The sequence below is a fragment of the Misgurnus anguillicaudatus genome, unplaced genomic scaffold (assembly GCF_027580225.2).
Source record: "Misgurnus anguillicaudatus unplaced genomic scaffold, ASM2758022v2 HiC_scaffold_29, whole genome shotgun sequence".
In the NCBI taxonomy this organism is placed as follows: Eukaryota; Metazoa; Chordata; class Actinopteri; order Cypriniformes; family Cobitidae; genus Misgurnus; species Misgurnus anguillicaudatus.
Window position 1 is genome coordinate 4,432,639 of NW_027395279.1, and position 23,954 is coordinate 4,456,592.

Genomic DNA, 23,954 nt, shown 5'->3' on the forward strand with positions numbered 1-23,954 from the left:
TGAGAGTAATCAGCTGGAGGTTTTATTCCCATTTCTAAAGCCCAGCTGCACTTCCTCATAATTTCCTCAAATCACATGACTGATAATCATTTGAGTCAAAGGTTCACACAGAATACACTTGATGTGAAAATACTAACGGATCCGTCATCGGCATACGGTATATTGTTCCTGCGGAGCGCTGTGAATTGTAAGTGTATTACCCTAATAAAGTCATTTTTGCTCATTCAGAGTCCAAAACCAATGATGGGAACTGCAGCCCTCCCTCTGCCAGCAGCGAGTACAGGCCACGCAAAACCACGGCACTGGGCCGCTCCGTACCAGAACCCATCATGGTCCAGTATGATGCAAGATTATCAGACATTGCCTGAAAAACAAAGAAATGACTTAAATTAAATATAAAATGATACATGTAAAACCCTTGCCAAAGTTTTGCCATTGAAAGTATAACAGTAAAGTATTACTACTCTACTTTGATCCTTTTCTGAGGTCAGCTAGTTAAGGTCGGGTAAGGTTTAGTTGATCTTTCAAACCCCATTTACACACCACTTTGGTCCCAGTGAAATTGGCAGAAGGGTGATTCTAGCGAAATTAGACTTGCAAGGTGTCATAATTTAGTTGTTTTTACACATTTAAGGGGGGAAATGTCATTACCGCAACGTGTCCATGACTGGATTTGGGTTCTTTGACATGGAAATATTTATCATTAAAAAATCTAAAAAAATTTAAAGCTTCAGTGCATGTTATACTATAAATATTTACAGTAAAGAAACATGTGGTATTTAGTGATCATTGGTAAATGTAGGGACAATAATAAGGAATATAAATGTGTCCAAGACCAATTTTCTCATCCTCCGCAACAATTTTCAATCATTGTTTAAGCCCTCAAGGAACTAACATTTTAAAAAAAAAAGTTGGAAGGGACATAATTGACTGTGACACTCAAGCTGGCTACAAGGTAAGCAGTTCTTATTTTTCTTTCCAGATAAAAGTTAAAATTTGTTTGTCATAGTACCTAGACAACTTTTTAGTTCTCATTACCGAAACATGCGTTTGTAAATGCATATATTTAATGTAATATGTTGCGATAATGATAATTTTTGATAATGATAATCTAAAAAATTTAAATAATTCTATAGGAAATATTTTTTAAAGCAACACTATGTAGTTTTTTTTTACCTTTAAATAATGTCTCTAAAATTATTTCAGTGATGGAACATCTTTTAACTGGACAAATTGTACTGTTGCTGTAACCTGAGCAGCCTCCTACCTCCTACAAGCACACCTGAAAGTGGCGGTGGAGGGTAGGAAACACAGCCCGCCCCTCCCCCTGCCAGCAGAAGAGTGTCTGATACCAGGCACTGTTGCGCTTTTCAACCACATGGGGGAGCTGTAAGTCATTTTTACATGGAAACTACATAGTGTTGCTTTAAATCATCTAAAAATAATGATTATAGTAAGAAGAAATCTTATTTGTGCAAAAAAATCGGCTTCAAGGGCTTTTTAAAAATTCTGATGCTGGACACCTTCTAAATCTGAATTTTCGTGAATTTCGCTCTAGATTACTTGCGGGATTTAACTTTGTGTCATGCGAATTTTTCGCTCGAGTTGAATATTTTCAACTTGGGCGAAGACGTGTTTGTGGCGAATAGTGCGTGTTTTCACGGCAAACGCGCCGCCCATATCGCGTCATTCGCATTGCCACATGCGAGGACGCGTCTGGTCGCGTCTTTGCATTGACTATGTATGTAATCTACTTGCGCAAATCGTTGAACTCGCATCTCGTATAAACCCACAGTTAGAGGTATGACACTACATCCATTAAAGCTACAAAAACAAAGAAACCCACATAAAAGACAAAAATGTGCACCTGTTGAAGGCTGACAGCCTGCTGTAGTTGTTCCACTTGAAGTCTTTGGGTTTCCAGTTGTCTCAGTTCAGTTTCACTGGTGTAAGACAGGACGGGCGGCAGACAGGGACAGTCTGGATCACCCCATTCCCGTTTTCTTCGTACAGGACACAGAGTTTCCGAATGATACTTGTTCCACCTGTCCCAGTCTGAACAACACAATTTAGACTTTCATAAGCTCGGTTATGTGCAGTTCTACTTTACTGACCACTAGGATTCAGATCAAGCTGTGTAAACAGGAAAGTGAACTATTGAATTTCAAAATTTGAAAAATATGGCTTCGGTTGGTAATATTTTTTTTTTAGATAAGAAAATAGATTATAGATAAGGAGCTAGCTTCTGGACAAAATATTACTTTCCCAAGAAGCAGGAACATGAGAACTTTTGTAAGTGGATTTTTTGAGGTCAGGGAAGTCAGTGAAATTATGTAGGATGATATGACAGTTTCACAATGACGAACTGCATCTGTGTGAAGACACTATGAGATAATGTTAAATCCGGAGGGAACACTTAAGGCCACATGAGAAAAATTTAACCAATGTCACAACGTGAGAACTTCAGCACACATGTATACACAGGACAGCTGTGTTAATATTAAGGCTGGTATTAAATTTAAGATCATGTTCCATCAAGATATTTTGGAAATTTGCTACCATAAATATATCAAAAATGTATTTATCTTTAAGATTTGTGTTCCTAAGGACTTTGATTTTCTCAATATTTTGTTCATTTTGCACCCTCGGATTTAAATAGTTCTATCTCGGCCAAATACTGTCCAATCCTAACAAACATCAGCAACGGAAAGCTTATTTATTTAGTTTTCAGAGGATGTATTTACCCTTTTGACTGCTTTTGCAATCCAGGTTGACATTGGAATTAATAGTTTTACTTGACTTTATTTGACGTTTTCCCCTGTAGTTTACTTACAATGTCACTCCAGGTTTCTTGAACCAATAATAAATATTATGTTTTTCATAACTGGGTGATTCTCACGAAATCCAGACTGAAAAGGTGTCCAGCATCAGATTTTTTTTAAAAAAGCCCTTGAATTGAACCCAATTTTTTTGCACATATAAGATTAAGGTCTGAACTTACTATAACTATTATTTTTAGATATTTTAGATATATAACTATTATTTTAAAATATTTCCTATAAAATTATTTACATTTTTTTAGATTATCATTATCAAAAATTATCATTACCGTAACATGATATTAAATTAAATATATGCATTTACAAACGCATGTTTCGGTAATGAGAACTAAAAAGTTGTCTAAGTACTATGACAAACAAAATCTCAACTTTTATCTGGACAGAAAAAATAAAAACTGCTGACCTGGCAGCCATCTTGAGTGTCACAGTCAATTATCTCCCTTCCAACAATTTTTTTAAAATGTTTGTTACTTGAGGGCTTAAACAATGATTGAAATTTGTTGCGGAGGATGAAAAAAATTTTCTTGGACACATTTATATTCCTTATTATTGTCTCTACATTTACCAATGATCACCAAATACCACATGTTTCTTTACTGTAAATGTTTATAGTATAACATGCACTGAAGCTTTTTATTTTTTAGATTTTTTAATAATAAATATTTCCATGTCGAAGAACCCAAATCCAGTCATGGACACGTTGCGGTAATGAAAACTTTCCACTTAAATGTGGAAAAAACAACAAAATTGGTTTGTATGATGTAATTTGAAATCATGTGCAAAATAGTACATGAAGAGATGTTTGTAACTGTAACTGTGTTTCTTATTTTGATACCCTTACTTTGCATTTACTTTTTTTATCAAAATGTTTCATGACACCTCATAAGTCTAATTTCGAGAGAATAACCCAGCTGTTTTCCACCCTTGAATTAAACAGGCTATTGTTGGTAATGCATGATAACTAGCTCTACATGCACCCTAATCTGAAAATTGTTGTTAGAGATTTTGAAGCACCTTTCTTCAGACGATCGGCACTTGTGAGAAGTTCTTCAGTCATCTTCTCCAGACCTTGAAGCATCAGTGAAGACTCAAACCATTTCTCACCCGACGAACCTGTAATACACAAACAGTTTTTCAGCAACACCCTCCTTTGGCGAGCTAGCACAAGAAGGCAAGCTCCACTATGCACAAATCCCCAAAAATTAGACTCACAATTTAATTGAATTAAGTCACGTGAACTTCAGTAACATATCTCTAATTTCTATCTACTTTAAATAAGCAGCCTGCCTGTAACAAACATCCCATGACTCATATGAATAAAGGCTGGATGAGAGTGTAATCATTGGACGTATCCTTCCTTATTGTACTATTGCTCATTTTTTAGCCTCCTACTTTCACCCACACACTTCTGTGTATCATCATCCCTCTGCACCAGACGCAGATACCTGGCTGTGATCCCGCTGGGCAGCCCTGGTAAGTACACCGGCTCAGTTCAGCATGAAAGCAGTGCGTCAAGTCCAGACAACGCAGCGTGAGTTCGTCCAGCTTTGCTTTGATATCTGCAGGACATCCAGATGGCCATTCTGATGGAAACTGATACAACAGCAGGTCAAGGAAAAATACTCAACTTTTACATTCAGCAGATGGTTTTATCTAAAAATGAGGAAAACAACAAAGCAATTCATCTAATAATACAAGAAATTTGATTAAAAACAGCTTTTCGAGTCAACCGGTATGTGCAGGCTTATGCTACACTACATTTTACCAATTAATACAGACATGCCTTTGATATGGGAGAGAAAGAGATGTTTTATTTTACAGAAATGACACTGCTTGTATATAAAAGGACATTACACATAATTGAAAAGCTTTAATGTAGGATAGGATACAGTTGAGCGGAGTCTCTCAGTAAAATGATCTCTCTCTGGTACAGACTTGGACTGATGAGTTAGTACTTTATTGCACAACCTGGGGTTAAAAACACATCATTTTATGTTTACAGCAAGAAACAAAACAAAGTGCCTGCATCCCATGTTTTTTTGTTATGGGAAAGTATAAACATTTAAGTCCATATAAAGAGATGGGACATACCAAATCTATTTTCGACTATTATGTAGTACTGATAGTATGCAAATGGGAAAGCAGGGAATGTCTTAACTTGGCAGGCTATTTAAAAAATTTTGTCACAAAGCAGACTGGGGCTGATGTTGCTTTTGGTTCATATGTCACACTTGAAACAAAGGGTCAGTGGGACACAGTGCCTTGAGCAAACGACGCAATACATTTTAGAAACTGTTAACAGTACATATGCTGCATGCAGGGCTCCAGACTGCTATCAAATGGTGGCATTTTGCCACCCAAATTTTACATCCAGTTGCACATGTGCGACCAGTAAATTTGACCTTTTTTGTTTGATGTGACACTGAATTTGAAACAGCACATTGTACTTTCTGCATCTATCATCAAAGTATTTATGGTATGGATTTACGGTATGTGCCCCTAAATTTTCTGGTTGCGCCCCTAAAATTTTCAGTTGGGGGCCACTGTGCTCCTAGTGAAAAAGTTAGCCTGGAGCCCTGTGTAAGTTACTAGTTTAACATGCTATAAATCTAGAACAAGTACTGTATGGTACTTACCTGATATGTTTTGCTCTTTGTGATCGCCAAACCGGTAATAAAGGAGACTGTATCCTACAACAACAGATAAAACTAAGTTGTGAGTAGGGTTGCAAAGGGGGGAACGTTTCTTAATCTGGGGAATTTTGGAAATATTCCAGATTGGAAACTTAATGGAACTTTATGGGAATTATTTGTAAATTTATATAAACTTAACTATATCATATACAAACATAAATAAACATTTAAACACACTTGTAGCCAATCAGCAGTAAGGGGCGGGCGTGTCTACTAACCGACCTTCTTGCCGGGGTTGCGTATGTGTGGGGCGGGCCTTTTAAAAGAAGGTCCAGATTCTATTGGGGTAGGGGCGTGATTGTTTAGGTGATATCAACATTGGCTTTCAAACATTGTGCACTCCGCCTTTAATGATACTTGCGCTCATCAAGCCTGGATTTATTTGATCAAAAACCCTTTAGAAATTATTCTAATATGAACACACATCACAAGAAAGTTTTAAACAAATTAAAAATATATAATTTATGTGAATACATGCAAAGATGGACATTTTGACATTATTTTGTGTGCAGGATTCAAGAAATTATTTGTGCATGTTATGGAAAAAAACAATTACATGCAAGGGTGTGGCCTCAATGGCCCTTCAGTAAGCAGTGTGCTGTGTGCAATTTGCAGGGTAGAAATTCAACTGAAATGGCATTAAATGTTGTTATTTTAAACCAAATTAATAGATTTTATTTAAAGGATTAGTCCATTTTCTTTAAAAAAAAAAATCCAGATATTTTACTCACCACCATGTCATCCAAAATGATGATGTCTTTTTTTTGAGGAAAACATTCCAGGATATTTCTCATTATAATGGACTTTAATGGACCCCAACACTTAACAGTTTTAATGCAGTTACATGACCGGAGGAAGACAAGAAGTTGTGGTTTAAGTGCATATTTTTTATTTTTCTTAACAAAAATGACAATCGTTTCACTAGATAAGAACCTTATGCCTCGTTTGGGATCGTTTAGAGTCCTTTGAAACTGCAATTTTTTAACTGCATTAAAATTAAGTATTGGGGTCAATTAAAGTCCATTAAAATGAGAAAAATCCAGGAATGTTTTCCTAAAAAAAACAAAAACAAAAAAATCATAATTTCTTCTCAACTGAACAAAGAAAGACATCAACATTTTGGATGACATGGTGGTGAGTAAATTATCTGAATTTTTTTTAAGAAAATGAACTAATCCTTTAAAGGGGACATTTCACAAGACATTTTAAAGATGTCAAATAAATCTTTGGTGTCCCCAGGTTAAGTATGTGAAGTTGTAGCTTAAAATACCATATAGGTCATTTATTCAAGCATGTTAAAATTGCCACTTTGTAGGAGTGAGAAAAAAAATGACATTTTTGGGTGTGTCCTTTAAAATACAAATTGACTGATTTCTGCACTAAATTGCAGTGCCGTGTTTGGATAGTGCTGGAAAAGTGGCGGTATTATTATAATAAGATCCCCTTCTGACACCACAAGGGGAGCCAAATTTCAATGACCTATTTTTTCACATGCTTGCAGAGAATGGTTTACTAAAACTAAGTTAGTGGGTTGTCCTTTTTCACATTTTCTATGTTGATAGAAGCATTGGCGACCCACTTATAGCACTTAAACATGGATAAAGTCAGATTTTTATGATATGTTCCCTTTAAACACATTTAAGTTCCCCGTTATATTTTTTCAAATTCCCAGTTTATTCCTGTTAATTCCCATATATTCACATGAATATTCCATAATTTCCATGGAGAGTTTCCAGCCTTGAAAATTCCTGGAATTTTGTGAGCCTAGTTGTAAGTAGGCTGACATATAAAGATTTAACATATACAGGTCTGTGCAAAAGTAGCCACCACCACCAGACTTGTTGTTTTAGAAGGGCTTTAATGTCCATCCATATTTATTTTTCAATCTATTTTATTAAGATACAAACAGAAAATACAGGAAATATAAAATAAAAAGTTACATTTTCAGGACTAAATGTCTTCTTTAGGCATCGTCAGTGTTTAGTGTGACCTCTCTTGGCACTAAACACATCTTGAGCGTTTTTGAGCAGAATGAAGTAAAAATACTAATTTCTTTAAAATTAGAAATTAGGATTTAATTGTATTTTATTTAGGTTTAAGAGATCCTGCAGTTTCCTGCGATTGCTCAAATGGAAGGGGGGTTTACCCTAAATACTTGACACATTACTTTACACTTTTTATACAGTTTTTAATACTATATAAACATTTCCTGTATTTTCTGGATGTATTCTATTAAAGAGACTAAGAAACGATTATATGGGTGATTCTCACGAAAACTTGGTTTTAAAAATGTCAAGTATGAAAATGTAAAAATTGCTTAAATTTACTTTTTTCCCACCAGACATTGAAAAACAAAGTCTGGAGTAAATGGGAACATTAATTTAAAAACTTTTACTTATCATTTAACACTTTTTGTAACATAATTAAAAAAAATTGTCCTAAAAAATCTCATTACCGCAACAGTCAGAAAACATCAACATTGACATATTTTCAAAATGACATGACAAACCTGAAAGAACATAATTTGGAGATTCTGCACATGCATTTAAAATAAAAGTATTATGCTTCTATTAATTAAATTAACATTTAATAAGCATCTGTTGCGGTAATGATAATCAAAATATCGTGTAAGCATTCCGACAAGACAATATTTCAAATTAACAGTAAAAAATGATCTTACCTGGTAGCCATCTTGAAGTAACTGGTCCATGTGCTTGGTCACTCAAAATCAAACTTTATTAAAATTCTGTATGTGTGCTTAAACTGTTCTCAAAAAGTGTTGCGGAGGATGAGAACATCAGGTATGGACACATAATTTTCCTAATTTTTCTTCATTATTATTATACATGAATATTCAGTAAATGTTTTTTCTGTCATCTAAAGTACTCTAGCAAAACATCCATTTTTTTTCTTACTATTTTTGTGTTCATTTGATTAAATTACAACATAACGCATGTTCAAACACAGCCGGACACATTGCGGTAATGAGAATTTCAGCAGAAAATGAGATCAAATTTACAATTATAAATTCTTATGTTGAAATCACACATTGTGCAAGGTAGAACACAGTATTGTGTTAATTCTGATGCTTTTTAATGTTACTATATTACACATTTTAAAGCTAAAATCATTAGTGCCGTGGTGTTTCAATGGTTTTGTGAGAATCACCCATATATGATCACTATAACATTGCAAAAACAACAAATCTAATTGTGGCATGGTGGTCTAAGACTTTGCACAGTCCTGTATGTTTGACTGAATATCAACTCCATATTAGCGCATAACAAGATAAGTATCTCACCATATACATACCATTGTTCATTGGATTGTGAAGTTCCTGTTTTGGACACAGGAACATCTTCACAAAGACGCTTCATTGACTGATCTATCAGTGGATCTTTAGCATTAATGGTTTCATCACAGATCTTCTGCTGGGATCCTGTGGAAGAGATCTTCACTGGAGCACTCTTCTGAGCTGACTGTTTCCCCGCGAAAACCATACGAGCTTTCTGAACTGAAACCAGCCGTGTCAATATTCCTCCAGCATTAACACTGCTTCCAGTTGATCGCACACGTTGACCGGGTTTTCTTTTATCATTGTTTTTATGATTGATGACCGATTTGTTTCTGATGTCATTAGGAGGGGTTTTGATGTTACCGTCAGAGGAAGGTTCCTTATGACCTTCAGATGCGCTGCGAATCTTCAGGGCTTTCTTTAAAACTTTATCCAGCAGTTCGATTTCTTGTTGTTCTTTGGGTGCAACATCTAATGTAAAAATGAGAAAAAAAGGTTATAAACAGCATGGGGATATAAGCAAAATAAACAATTAGCAAACGAATCGATGAATGGATTTTTTCTAACCTTCTTTTGTACTGATGGCAGCTGCATGATCCAACCCACTGATGTCAGTCACACGGGTTCTCCTGCAAAAATATAGCATTATTTAAGTGCTTCTTAAAATAATACCTTTACAATCTTTGTTAGTGGATCTTACATTGAGCGTAAAAGGTCCTTGGACTGTCTGATGCTTTCTGTCAGTCTTGATTCTTCAGCTTTGCACATTTTGATGGCTTCATCAATAGCATGAAGCAGAGACATAATCTATATCTGAGCTACAGGTTAGAGACAGAATACACGAACATATACATTATATTGTGTATATATACACACATGGATACCATTATATATATATATATATATATATATATATATATATATATATATATATATATATATATATATATATATATATATATATATATATATATATATAATACATTACACTGTATTGCACGCTAAATATACATAATATTCTATACTAATCTATACATTATATAACATAGAAGACTATATTATATTGTATCCTATGTATAAAGACTTTAAGTTAAATACAATATTATATTGTATGCTTTATATGGCCACTTACTATCTATCCATATGCAAGCATGTTTACACAGCGGTGACAATACAGAAAAAAACTGACAGCATTCACACATGGCTTGTTTTTATAACAATAATATAAAGGAAAAACTGTCGTCGTTCATAACTGTTAACGTTACCTGCATTCGTGTTTATAAAATATTCAAGACTCCAAAAACGATTCAAGTTACCCGCCCGGAAATACACGTTTCTCTCGGAAAAACACTGCTTTAGCTTTCCACGATCCACCGAGTGTATACCTTCAGATTAAAAATGTGTCAAATCTGTCTCTATTCCCATAGAAATGAACTAAAGTTTACAATTTTACCGTTAAACTTTAGCCTTGCCCGTATCTACAGCGCGCGACAGCTCTCAGGCAGCGCAACTTCAACTCTCGCGAGAAGAAAAACGCGATGTCATGTGGTTGCCGAGGAAACAAGAACGCCTGGGCGTGCAGTGTTGATCAGAAACACACATCAGAAACTTCATGTGATGGAGTCTCACAGAGAGTTTGGGAAAGCGGCAGTGCAGATTACTGTGTTGAAAGGAAATCATTTGGTAAGTTGGAAAAAGCCCTGTCTGTTAAATAACATTAAACAGCCATTACATAACTGTTCAAATAGTTTATAAAGTGTTTCCTCTTGGGTATGTACTCTTGAAGACATATTTAATAAAGAAAAATGTTTGGTAAAAGCCACAAACTTTTGTTTTGTTTATCTTGAACATAATATTGGAGATGTTTGGAGACATCCTGCGGCATTGCTTAGACCGATCCGCGTATGACATCAGAGTATCGCGTGAGCACAGCTTTTGGGTCACTCTCGCTGTACTTTTACGTCATACGCCGATCGGTGTGCGCAGCGCCGCACAAAGTCAGTAGAAAGAGGTTAAAGGGATAGTTCACCCAAAAATTAAAAGTCTGTCATAATTTACTGACTAATACAAACCTGTATACATTTCTTTATTCTGATGAACACGAAGGAAGACATTTTGAGAAATGTTTGTAACCAAAACAACAATGAGCCCTATTCGCTTCCATAGTAGGAGAAAATAATATCTTTCATAAAGATATCAGAACAAAAGAGATTTAACAGGTTTGTAACAATATAAGAGTGAGAAAATGATGTGAGAATTTAAATTTTTGGGTGAACTATCCCTTTTTTTTTTTGCAAACCAAACCATGAGCCGCCATCTAATTTGGATGACAAGTTGCGTGCACTTTATTCAATAAAGTTTAATGCACTGAATGTGTTTACGTAAGTCATGTGACATAGCCTTTAAATTGTTTGACTTTCAATGTCATTGTAGATTCATTAAATAGCTTACGGTATAATTTTAATACAGTTAGGACATGTTTACGATTTTTGGTTAATTTCTTTATTTTATGGATATTTCAGAGAGGCAGCGGGGCTGAATCATGTCTCAGTTTTGTCCGTGTGGAGTTTAATGGATGTGCTCTGGGAGACTCACAAAAACTGGATGTTGCTGTGGACAAGGATGCAGTTTACAACTTCACCTGTAGTTTTGAATGTTCAGAAGGAGCCCACACCCTGGATGACCTGGCACATAAACCTGTCATATGTGAGCACTCGGTTGCTTTAATTTTCACAGTTCTGGGACATATGCAATGCAATCATGTATACATTCATGAATCCATATAAAGTAAATTCCACACTTAAATATGTGTAAATTTTTGACAACAAAATATCAGACCAGAGAATCTATTTAAAACTATGTGAACTTAAAGGAATTTTTTATGCAACCACTAATTGCACCACCATATTGCATCCTGAACCACCATACTGCAATGTATAAGCATATAAACCTGTGATTTTGTTGTGTGTTTGTACATTCAGTGACAGTCATTGAAATTTTACCCAAAGAGAAGAAGCAGAAAGAGGAGAAAACTGCAGTTCTGGGTCAGGCTGTAGTGGATCTTCTGCCTCTGCTGAAAGGTTAAAACACTTTTCAATCCTGTTTATAAATCCCTCAGACACCCTATAGGTTTAAGACAGTTGTGTCTTTTATTACAGGTCAGTGTAGCTTCTTATCCTGTGTGCAGCTTCACTCGGCATCCGGATCATCTGTAGATGACGGTGTTAAAGTAAGACATTTTTCTCATTTTACACTTGACAACAATGACAACAATGATATGGGCAGAGCAATGGACAGTAATCTCACACGTTGTCCTCTCAGACTTTGATTTCCAGTCAGTCATCTTATATTTTTCAAGAAAAATTCATATCCGAATTGTATTTTCCATTGTTACATTAAAGCAGTGCTTCTCAAATAGTGGGGCGGGACCCCCAGGGGGGGCTCGAAGCGACACCAGGGGGGGCGCGCGAGACCCCGGGGAAAATACTTTTTCAGGAAGTGATTTTTTTTTATTCACTTATAGACATTACACCCCAATCATGCTGATAAGCCGCTTGAGTTTTTATTATTATTTATTGATTATATTTAATTTAATTTTTCAATATCAAATGGTCAAAAAATATTATACTTTAAATAAGGATTTTTTTTTCAGGCAAATTGATGCATTTTAAGTCTTTTTGGTTACAGACTAAAAAACAATGTTAATAAAGTTATTCTTTGTTGTAAGTTGATCGATATTTCCATTTTTGTGTTTTCTTTAATGTTAATAAGGATACAATGTTTTGCAGATGTGTCATTTTATAGACAAATTATACTATTTACAGTCGCAGCGGAGAGTTGGGGGGCGCGAAATGTTTACATCTTCCTAGGGGGGCGTGACAGAAAATAATTGAGAAGCACTGCATTAAAGGCACAATATGTAGGATTTTCACCACTAGAGGTCGCTATTTCACAGTAACAATGGCGATTAAAGGATTATTACACTTTCATAAAAAATCTGATAAATTACTCAATGTCATCCAAGTTTATGTCTTTCTTTGGTTAGTCGAAAAGAAATTAATTTTTTTGAGAAAAAACTTTTTTCCATATAGTGGACTTTAATGGACCTCAACAGTTTACAGTTTCAATGCAGCTTAAAATTGCAGTTTCAATGTAGCTTCATATATCATCTGATAATAAATCTCTTCTAGCTTTCAAATTTTCTTTTGAAGTGTGTAAATTTCGTGTGTGCTCTTGTTTTAAGCCCACTCTAGATGTGTCAGTCAGCGTTCAAGAACCTTTGCTCTCAGATGTCCAGATCTCTGAATCCAATCTGTTGATGGTCACCGTGGAGACGGCGTACTCCATTCCTGACATCTGGAATGCCGCATCCACACCTCCATCCAGCTATGTGGCCGCCTTGCAGATTCCCTTATCAGCTGGGGTAAGATTGCCCCTTTAAACACTGGATTGAAGAATATCTAACTACATGCAAAAAGTGCCCTACTGAAAAATCCAGCTAAGACCCTAAGGTGGCATTAGCTGGTTTACGCTAGTCCTCCCAGCCTGACAAAGCTGGTCATGCTGGTGGGTCAGCTGGTCTTCCAGCCTGACCAGCTAAGTCCAGCTAGACCAGCTTAAAAAGTGACCAAAACACAGCTAGACCAGCTTGCTACACCAGCAAAACCAGCTTACTACACCAGCAAAACCAGCTAAAACCAAGCTGGGAGACCAGCTAAAACCAGCTCACCAGTTTATGCTGGTCTTAGCTGGATTTTTTAGTAGGGTGAAATTATTTTTTACAGGAAGCACAAGCGTTATTGTTCTCCAACGGCACAGTGAAGATGGGTGGCGAAAGGGAATCAGTGCCAAGGCCCAAAAAATGGCCAGTCGGGCCCCTCCTCGCTCCAGGGGCCGAAATCATGGAGGGCCAGTTTATTGACACAGAACCCATGGATATGGGTCACGGAGACCTTACAGATATCGAGGTGACCTGAGCATTAATATTCTGGATGCTCTCAAGAGACATGACATGGCACAGCTTGTTTATTGATCTTTGTGAGTTTTAGGACACGGATTTTAGAGCAGACGCAGAGTGTAACAGGAAAAGAGTGAGCTGGGACACAATGCAGCGTTGTTTTATTGACACAGGAGGTGTGGCCTGGTGAGTACATGCCTCGTTTAATCACATGTGATATCATTGTTTTTAGTAGAAATGACAGCATATGCCTCCTCTGTTTCTCAGTCTGTCCCGCAAGATTGCAGAATGCAGACTGTGGCCCATCGAAATCATGAGATGCACTCAAACGGCGCCGACTAAATCTGCAAAGAACAGCAAAGAAAAGCAGGCAAGAAAGCATTTGCTACAGTGCTGAGAGGACAGAAATGAAAGAATTAAAAAAAATTATTTTTTAATGTCACAAGATTCAAACTTGGGTTGCCCACATTTGTGCTAACAGCTAACGCCCATGTTCACCAGAAGTATCCTGGGTCTGCATTTGTGGTGTTTTGACACCAGAAGAAATATGTTTATATAGGGCATGGTAAACCAGTTTTGGTCTGTTATGGACCTGGTGTAACCCATTTAAAAATCATCCCCACATTTTCCAATAAGTGAAACATCAATCCTGATATCACCTGTCACAGATGAACAATAGCAAACATCAAGTCATGATTCATTATTGTGTGTAGTTACTGATATAAACACAATACAACATTGATATTTCTGTCTGTTATAGGGGGAAGATGAGGCTCAGATCTCATTTCATGGAGTGGTGTACATGGACCTGGCACCACTGTTGTACCCAGGTGTTCGCCGTATACATGGAGCGTACAGGATCTATCCATTTTATGAGTCTGATCTTCTGGCTAAGGTAAATGAGAGGGTTGTACACTTTTTTACGTAGTAAAAACATTTCTTAAAACCAGAGATGTATAGTAACGAAGTAGAACTACTTCACTACTGTACTTAAGTACTAAAAGACAGTATCTGTACTTTACTGAAGTATTATTTTTTTCTACTACTTCTACTTTTACTTCAGTACATATTTTCGATGAGTTTAATACTTTTACTTCGATACATTTTTTATGTGCTGCATAGTTACTCGTTACACTCAAATGTTACGAATCATTCCAAACCCACATTATCACTGCTGTAGCGGTGATACACATTAGAAACACACACAGATCGTGGTCTAAACCAATCGGAGAAAGTGAAGGGCGGAGCCCTCCCTCCCTCTTACTCACAAATATGAGCCAGGGTAGTGGACAAATGTGAAGCGAAGAGAGAACCAAAGTGCGCGAGAGAGGCCGAGAGAGAGAGAGAGAGAGAGAGAGAGAGAGAATGCACGAGAAAGGGCGAGTGTGTGCGAAAGAAGGAAACCTAAATACATTGAAACACCTTTTACCTTTACCTATTACCCTTATATCGATTAATATTTCATTAATTCTGAATTCTCTATCTCCATATCAGTTAAATTAATCTAAATTATCTGAACATTCATGTCCTTGTACTCCTGCTACAGCTAAAGGAATTGTGAGTGTCCTTTAGCTTAAACATTTGAAATAATATAAACAATATTATATTCAAATTTTTGACTTTTTTCTTTAATATCTACATTACACAATACTTGTACTTTTACTTTCAGTACTTGAGTAGTATATTTTTTTAAAAACTACTTGCAATACTTAAGTACAAAACATGTTTAATACTTTAGTACTTCCACTTAAGTGCTGTGCTTAAAGAGCACTTCAACTTCTACTCAAGTCACTTTTTTGATAGAGCACTTGTACTTTTACTCAAGTCTGGGTCCCTAGTACTTTATACATCTCTGCTTAAAACAAGATCATTTTCTTTGTGAGCAAAATGAACTAAGAAAATAAGTCTAGTTTTTAGACAAAAAATATACAATTTAAATATAATAAAAAAATACATCTGCCAATGGGGTAAGAAAAAAGTAAACTTTTTTCTTAAATACTTAATTCAAGAAAAAATATAGAAAATGTTTCTTACCACATTGGCAAATATTTTTTTGGTTGTTTTAAGCACAAATTCACTTAAATTTGATGGGTTTTTTTGTCTAAAAACTAGACTTATTTTCCCAGGTCATTTTGCTTATCAATAATACACTCACCTAAAGGATTATTAGGAACATCATACTAATACTGTGTTTGACCCCCTTTCACCTTCAGAACTGCCTTAATTCTATGGCATTGATTCAACAAGGTGCTGAAAGCATTCTTTAGAAATGTTGGCCCATATTGATAGGATAGCATCTTGCAGTTGATGGAGATTTGTGGGATGCACATCCAGGGCACAAAGTTCCACCACATCCAAAAGATGCTCTATTGGTTGAGATCTGGTGACTGTGGTGGGCATTTTAGTACAGTGAACTCATTGTCATGTTCAAGAAACCCATTTGAAATGATTCGAGCTTTGTGACATTGTGTGCATTATCCTGCTGGAAGTAGCCATCAGAGGATGAGTACATGGTGGTCATAAAGGGATGGACATGGTCAGAAACAATGCTCAGGTAGGCCGTGGCATTTAAACGATGCCCAATTGGCACTAAGGGGCCTAAAGTGTGCCAAGAAAACATCCCCCAGACCATTACACCACTACCACCAGCCTGCACAGTGGTAACAAGGCATGATGGATCCATGTTCTCATTCTGTTTATGCCAAATTCTGACTCTACCATCTGAATGTCTCAACAGAAATCCAGTCTTCAACTTTCCAATTTTGGTGAGCTTGTGCAAATTGTAGCCTCTTTTTCCTATTTGTAGTGGAGATGAGTGGTACCTGGTGGGGTCTTCTGCTGTTGTAACCCATCCGCCTCAAGGTTGTGCGTGTTGTGGCTTCACAAATGCTTTGCTGCATACCTTGGTTGTAACAAGTGGTTATTTCAGTCAAAGTTGCTCTTCTATCAGCTTGAATCAGTCGGCTCATTCTCCTCTGACCTCTAACATCAACAAGCCATTTTCGCCCACAGGACTGCCGCATACTGCACTCAAAAAAATGAACAAGGAAGGTTGTGGACTTTACATTATATATTTATATTCAGTTTAATTATAATAATTGTATTTGTTGACTTGAAATGTTTTTTTCTATTAAGGTCAACATAATTATGTCTCAAATTAGCTGTACAAAATCCTTAGGCGTTGTCTAAACACAAACTATTTATGTGAACTTAAAAATTCTTACATCCAGAGGGTGGCAGTATAGTGCGACGCGAACTGCCATAAACCCCAAATAAGAAGAAGAAGAAGAATGACTCGCCAGACTACACGTGCTCAAAGATAATTCACTGCAATTCTCTGCAAACCTGCTTGACCCCTGCAAAGTTTTTCCTCGATTGGTTTGGACAGAGCGACGTCTTACCTCTTCAACGGCTGGTAAAGGTAACAGGATATTTGTTTTTCCACCAGTTTCGATATTTTTAATAAGATATATTTTCTTTATTTTTGACATGTGGCTCTCATTACATAAACTGCTTAGAGTCTTACAAAGTCAGTCATCTAATTTTTTCTTCAAGACATGAAGAAAAAAACATCATAACGTCGTTTCATAAAAAAAATGTAGATTGGTCTAACGTTAATTTGAGGCAGAAAAGTAAGACTGTCCTAACTAATTTCAAGACAGTTTTAACTTAGTGACTTATGTTTATGCAACTGGCCAAACTGTTTTAGAGAGTTCTAGTGTTCTAATTTTAGTTCTAGCTCTGAAGTTAGCATGCTTGCTTAGCCACGTGGCGCAGGTTAGTTCAGAGCATATTTCCATTATTTTGGCGAAAAGTAAGTTAATAAGTTCATCAAAGTTCTCCGTCGCTATGATGGATTTTTGTTAACTGGAGCAAGTCTATGACGGATTTTTCATGCTTATTGCAGGGTTTCTGCCTGTCTTTCATGTCATATTTTCATAATTTTAAGGCGCAAACATTTCTCAAATAACGTTAGTGTGATAAATATATTTATTTTCATGTGAAAAATGTGTATTCCGCCTGCTGAGGGGATCAAACGTGGTTTGAAAGTAACGTTAGGGATGTGCACATCGATGTCTGTAAGCTAATAATTTGTTATCGATGTTTTCTAGATATCTTAATAATTTTAGCATAAATAAGTGTTCCTTTGTGTTTGACAATACACATCAATGCAGTGTTTCCCACAGGATTTTGAGGAGACTGTGGTGGTGATGACGTCACCCGCTAATTAACATATATGTGACGTCATCATGTTGTGTTTGCGTTTGATCTAGTGTTGGCACCTGAAATATGTTTCACTTCTACTCTTTGATCTGTATCTGTATTTGATCTGTATTATATATCAAATTATATTTTAAGCCGAATTAAGCTGTTTTATATGGTGAAATAAAAATGTAAATGGGAATCATGAAAATTCTATTTGTGGGGGCCAGTGTTGATTCTGTGGTGGGCCACCACAAATAAATCAATGTATGGGAAACACTGCAATGGGTCTGCGACTGCGCAGCGCAAGTGACGTGCACTCCTGAAATCAAAGTGTTTGACTCTACTAAAGCATAAAAATACACGGGGTGGTTTCCTGGACAGGGATTATCAAGTTGTTTTTAGTTTGGACAGCGCTTGCATTTATTTAAGTCTAGGACTAATCTAATCCCTGTCTGGGAAACCGCCCCTATATGTTTTGCAGATATATTTAAGAAATATACGCAGTTAACATACTTCTTAATTTAAAAACACTGCTACAGTTATTCTCATCTTGAAACTGCAAAGTTCATCCGACTAAAAATAACTAAAATCCACTGTCAAAATAAACATTGGTTAATACAAATTTGTTTTAAACCATTTTTTACTTTAAAAATAACAAAGCATGACTATTTTATTGTTAATTCAATTTCACAAAGTCCTTATTAAATTGTTTTGTTTGTTTATTATTTGCAATTTTCCAGGTGCTTAATAAAGGGTGTGTTTTGTGTTCCTGCCAAGGTGCTACTCACAGTAGGTAAGATCTGCAACATCTAAATACTAAAAAAACAGTAAATATTGTTTCTTGCGTGACCTTTTCATTTGTTGTTTCTCTTTGTATCCTGTTTACTTTACAGTAGCAATTGATAATTTCAGTTTTTAAAAGATAATAAAATTTTTATTGAATTATTGAACAAGACCTTTGCGTACAGGAGACGGGAGGTAGTCAGAGACCAACCCATGATATCAGAGTTCAAGACCAGATGGCCAGGACTGTTCACTGTGCCTGAGGTATAAACTGCTTATTAAAACATCAATGAACAATGTTGTATAATGCATTAAATTACCATGTTAAAGAATACAGTAACATAGGGTCTTTCAGTAAAATTGTAGTATACACCAATAACATTTTGTTTGTGGACATTATTCAAAGGTGGAAGCAGAATTTCTGAGGATTACCACTGTTCCCCTTGTCACAAAGTTTTTTGCACAACTTGACTACCACGCTGATCAGCTCATCAGATTGCTGAAGAAGGCAGGTGGATCTAAAGGAAGGCAAATTGACCTCATCTTTGCCCCGACTGCACAGGTATAGTTAACTCTTGTAGAACACATTTAGGAATAAGTACATTTTGTTTAGTTTCTGTTGTCATTTAGCAGAAACCAATAACATCTGCAAATGCACCCCATATGAATATATTTTTATTGTATTTTTTCAAAGATTTTTGAGATTAACATGATTTTTTCCCCCTTTATAAGAATGCTATTTGGTATTTACACTACACCCTATGGATAAATGACCAGAATGTTGAGGAAACTGGTATACTGATATAATATGTGTAGTATATTGATGCTGTTTTTTTCTTTTTTTAGAATGAAACCGCTGAAAAGAAGAGGGAGTGCCTCCTCACGACACTCTGTATCTATCTAAATGAAAATCCGAGCAGTCTCTTCAAAGAGTATATGGTAGGTAATGCTAACAATTACTGCAGCAGTAACAGTGTTCTAGGGCTTTTACCAATATCACATTATCCATTTAACATTGGGTGCGTTTACATGCACAGAATAAGCGGCTAAGTATCAAAAATTTTCTTGCATTTACATGCAAATCAATAAACTGCTATGCAGAAAACTGCGTTTACATTTGGAGATGTGTCAGGTTTCTCGCAGTCCATATTGTCACTGCCTAAAAGCTGATGGGAAATCTGTCTTAAAGGGACACTTCACCCATTTGCATTAATCTTTGTATAGTTAGAACCCTAGTCATGTTTTTGAATGGTCGTGCATAATTACCTCAGTTGCCGCTGAAACAGGAGAAATACAGATTTCAGTGTTGCACTTCCTTCTTTCAATGATGTAAAAATCATCATTTTGCATCATTGAAAGAAGGAAGTCCAATATCTTTGTTGAGCAGGTGAGACTACAAACAGCCCTTTTCTCAGTCAAATTATCACCAAATTCGAAATGTATGTTACATTTCGACTACAAATATGAGACACTTTCAATGAAGATTAGTTTCTATGGGTGAAATGCTCCTTTAAGCTGTACTGTCATATCTCTTCTCATATCTACACTTGTAAATGTAACATTAGCTTTTATTTCCACAGTTTCTCTGTCATTTGCTTAAGTTAAGCGCAGACTTCTATGTGTTACTTTGCGCTTTAACGTGTGACATTTATCTTTCACACGTGGAAACATGCACATGTGAACCAAACTGCGTAAAGGCTGGTTAAGGTGTTAACTTGCAAAGCGAAATTGGGGTAATGAGCAAAAAAGTTACCTGTGCCGATCAGTTTTTGCTTGTGCAACTTATGGGCTTTCCCTATACAACAAAAACGTTTTATGCATTTACATGCCCTGCTGAAAAACAGCATAGACCAGCATTATTCCCATGCTGGTTGGGTGCTGGTGGTCACCAGCATACCAGCACCAAAACACAAAATCATCTGCTCTTGCTGGTTTTTCCAGCAGGGTGAACCCACATGTTATCAGGTTTTTTTTTACCATAATCTGCGTAAGACTGTGCATGTAAACACACTCATTGTGGTGTATATCTTTTAGGAATGGCAATTTTGGTCTAGACTAAATCATGTTTATGATCATTTAATCTTAAAATTGTAAGAACTGTAATCTTATAAAATTAGAACTTATGGCAGAGCTGATATAAGATGGCTTCAGATCATACAGGTGTACTTACTTAAAGGAATAGTTTAATATGGCAAAAGGGTAGACTATGTTATTACCTGAACCTAGACGAATTAATACATACCTATCTTTTTTTCAATGCGTGCACCGTACAGCGCGTTGTGAATGTGTTAGCATTTAGCCTAGCCCCATTCATTCCTATGGTACCAAAAAAAAGTTTTATTTTGTGGCACCATACTTACTGGTTTAACTCCTCATGTAACAGTCTTTAAATAGGGAAAATACGGAAGTGTTTGGTGGCTTCCCTGTTTGGTACCATAGGAATGAATGGGGCTAGGCTAAATGCTAACACATTCACGACGCACTGTACAGTGCACACATTGAAAAAAGATAGATATGTATTAATTCGTCTAAGTTGAGGTAATAACATAGTTTAATATGGCAAAAGGGTAGACTATTCCTTTAAAGAAATATTCCATTTTCTTAAAAGAAAAATCCAGATAATTTACTCACCACCATGTCAACCAAAATGTTGATGTCTGTCTTTGTTCAGTCGAGAAGAAATTATGTTTTTTGAGGAAAACATTGCAGGATTTTTCTCATTTTAATGGACTTTAATAGAGCCCAACAATTAATACTTAACTCAACACTTAACAGTTTTTTTCAGCGGAGTTTCAAAGGACTATAAACAATCCCAAACGAGGCATAAGGGTCTTATCTAGCAAAACGATTGTCATTTTTGACAAGAAAAATTTTTTTTTACTTTTAAACCACAACTTTTCGTCAAGGTCCGGTCCAGCGTGACCTAACGTAAATGCGTAGTGACGTAGGGAGGTCACGTGTTACATATATAAAACGCAGATTTGCGGACCATTGTAAACAATAAACTGACACAAAGACATTAATTAGTATCAGTTGACATACAACAACGTAGGAACGGTCCTCTTTCTCAACACTTGTAAACACTGGGGCGGAGTTTCGCGTTCGTCCTCTGTGACCTCTTGACGTGATGACGTATTGCGTCGGGTCACGCTAGCGCATGATGACCGGATCTACATGACGAGAAGTTGTGCTTTAAAAGTGTATATTTTTTATTTTTATTGTCAAAAATGACAATCGTTTTGCTAGATAAGACCCTTATGCCTCGTTTGGGATTGTTTATAGTCCTTTGAAACTCAGTTGAAAAAAACTGTTAAGTGTTGAGTTTAGTATTAAATGTTGGGCTCTTTTAAAGTCCATTAAAATTAGAAAAATCCTGGAATGTTTTCCTCAAAAAACATAATTTCTTCTCGACTGAACAAAGAAAGACATCAACATTTTGGATGACATGGTGGTGAGTAAATTATCTGGATTTTTCTTTAAAGATAATGGACTAAAAAGTTAGTAATCAAGCACTATTTTAAAACATTGATTTAGAAAACTGCAATGCAAAAGAGCTCTTTGGAATTTGATAATTGGTTGGTGATTTCATTGTTGTCCTTTTTTTGTGTCTGGAAAGGATTCAGATGGCTGTGCTGCCCGGAGGGAGCTTGATCAACTTGTCTTTGGCATCTACAGCATTAAGCTGAGGGAGGTGATGCCACCAGCACTTCAGTTGATGTTGGAATAGTAATTGAGGATGTTGAAGTGCTTCATGACTTGGGAGACATAGCTTCTGCATGTGCAATCTTAATGGGTGTCATATATACAATGAACCTCAACTATCCTCAAGAACTGAAAATGTTGCTTCAGAAAATCTTCCTCCAACTGGATGATTCCAGACTCTCACCCAAGGTACAGATGATTAAAAACAAACTGTATGACTGAACCAACATTGAACGTTTGGCGTTTTACACAAAGGCCTGATTTGCAGTTGAAACCATTTAATTGAAAAACTTTTCTTTTTTTGTGACGCGCACCTCTGTTCTGGGTGACATGTGTCTTTGTCATGTATGTACTTAAAAACGATGAGTGAACCAACATTGAGCACTTAAAAGTTTGTTAAACGCCACAAACGCCTGCTTTGCACTTGAAACCCTTTTTATTGAAAACACTTGAAAGATGGTATACATTTGATCTTTTTTCTGTGGACGCACCAGTGTTCTGGGTGACATGTTTCTCTGTAATGTATGTACTTAAACAATGAGTGAACCAACATTTAGCACTTAAAAGTTTCTGGCGTTTAACATAAAGGCCTGCTTTACTCTTGAAACCATTTAATAGAAAAACACTTGACCGATTGTGTTATTTTTATCTTTTTTTATCTGCGTGTTACAGGCAAAAAAGATACAAAAAATACAATCTGTCAAGTGTTTTTCTATTAAATGCACTGCTCAGGAGTTTTATTTTTATAAAATTACCAACTTTACATGCTGCAACTCATAAGTGTTTTACAGTGTTTTTTTTCTTGTTAAAGAAAATGTCATAAAACTGATGTGTTATTGGAAAACTTGTTGGTTAATAAAGGAACTAACAAATATTATGTTGAGTTTACTTAATTAATTTGTGTGGAACCTGTTGACAAACTAAAATTAATTAAACCTAACTAGTAAAAATTAAAGTTATTGAAATGATTTAATTTTGATTGATTAAGCTTGAATTTAATGTTTTGTTGTAAAATTACAAGTTTACTTTGAATAGACACATGTTTAATATGCAACGTCTAAACAAATTTTGTTAGTCCATAGAACATAACTGATTTTAGTTAATTGAACTGAAATGTCTTTTGTTGGGTGAAAATTAGTGATAATAGTTGGCTAAACTTAAAAAAATTACTTGTCCCTAAAACAACCCTATTACATTGGACAACCTTAAAATATTTGTTTTCAACTTAAATAATTAAATTATGTGGAACCTGTTGACGAAAAAAAATTAATTAAAGTCAACACTTTTTTTTTTTGAGTGTGGATGTTTTTCCCTTTTCACACCATTCTTTGTAAACCCTAGAAATGGTTGTTCGTAAAAATCCCAGTAACTGAGCAGATTGTGAACTACTCAGACCAGCCCTAATGGGACCAACAATCATGCCACTCTCAAAATTGCTTAAATCACCTTTCTTTCCCATTCTGACATTCAGTTTGGAG

The 23,954-nt window shown here is 35.9% G+C and overlaps 2 protein-coding genes across 5 annotated transcripts in view; one reads left to right on the forward strand and one right to left on the reverse strand.

The window, feature by feature from the left end:
* LOC141349002 (uncharacterized) lies at window positions 1–10,324 on the reverse strand. Of its 3 annotated transcripts, XM_073864983.1 has the most exons (11): window positions 10,282–10,324; window positions 10,094–10,213; window positions 9,529–9,646; window positions 9,396–9,457; window positions 8,846–9,299; window positions 5,477–5,530; window positions 4,730–4,808; window positions 4,286–4,433; window positions 3,855–3,953; window positions 1,868–2,055; window positions 1–364 (listed from the first exon to the last, which is right to left on the reverse strand). In XM_073864983.1, the coding sequence occupies exons 3-11, from the start codon at window positions 9,630–9,632 to the stop codon at window positions 221–223; spliced, it is 1,332 nt and encodes a 443-aa protein (XP_073721084.1). In that variant the 5' UTR covers window positions 9,633–9,646; window positions 10,094–10,213; window positions 10,282–10,324; the 3' UTR covers window positions 1–220. The 3 variants fall into 3 exon arrangements, with proteins under 3 accessions (XP_073721084.1, XP_073721085.1, XP_073721086.1); XM_073864984.1 differs by lacking the exon at window positions 10,282–10,324 and having other exon boundaries at window positions 9,529–9,641; window positions 10,094–10,236; XM_073864985.1 differs by lacking the exon at window positions 10,282–10,324 and having other exon boundaries at window positions 9,961–10,100.
* The window catches only part of LOC141362763 (cilia- and flagella-associated protein 70-like), a 26,564-nt gene continuing 12,911 nt past the window's right edge, over window positions 10,302–23,954 (forward strand). For both annotated transcript variants that reach the window (XM_073864981.1, XM_073864982.1), the window contains exons 1-9: window positions 10,302–10,511; window positions 11,351–11,534; window positions 11,810–11,908; window positions 11,987–12,057; window positions 13,072–13,251; window positions 13,613–13,795; window positions 13,877–13,971; window positions 14,053–14,155; window positions 14,546–14,680. In XM_073864981.1, coding sequence (XP_073721082.1) covers window positions 10,446–10,511; window positions 11,351–11,534; window positions 11,810–11,908; window positions 11,987–12,057; window positions 13,072–13,251; window positions 13,613–13,795; window positions 13,877–13,971; window positions 14,053–14,155; window positions 14,546–14,680 — 1,116 coding nt within the window. In that variant the 5' untranslated portion in view covers window positions 10,302–10,445. The remainder of the gene's footprint in view (window positions 10,512–11,350; window positions 11,535–11,809; window positions 11,909–11,986; window positions 12,058–13,071; window positions 13,252–13,612; window positions 13,796–13,876; window positions 13,972–14,052; window positions 14,156–14,545; window positions 14,681–23,954) is intronic.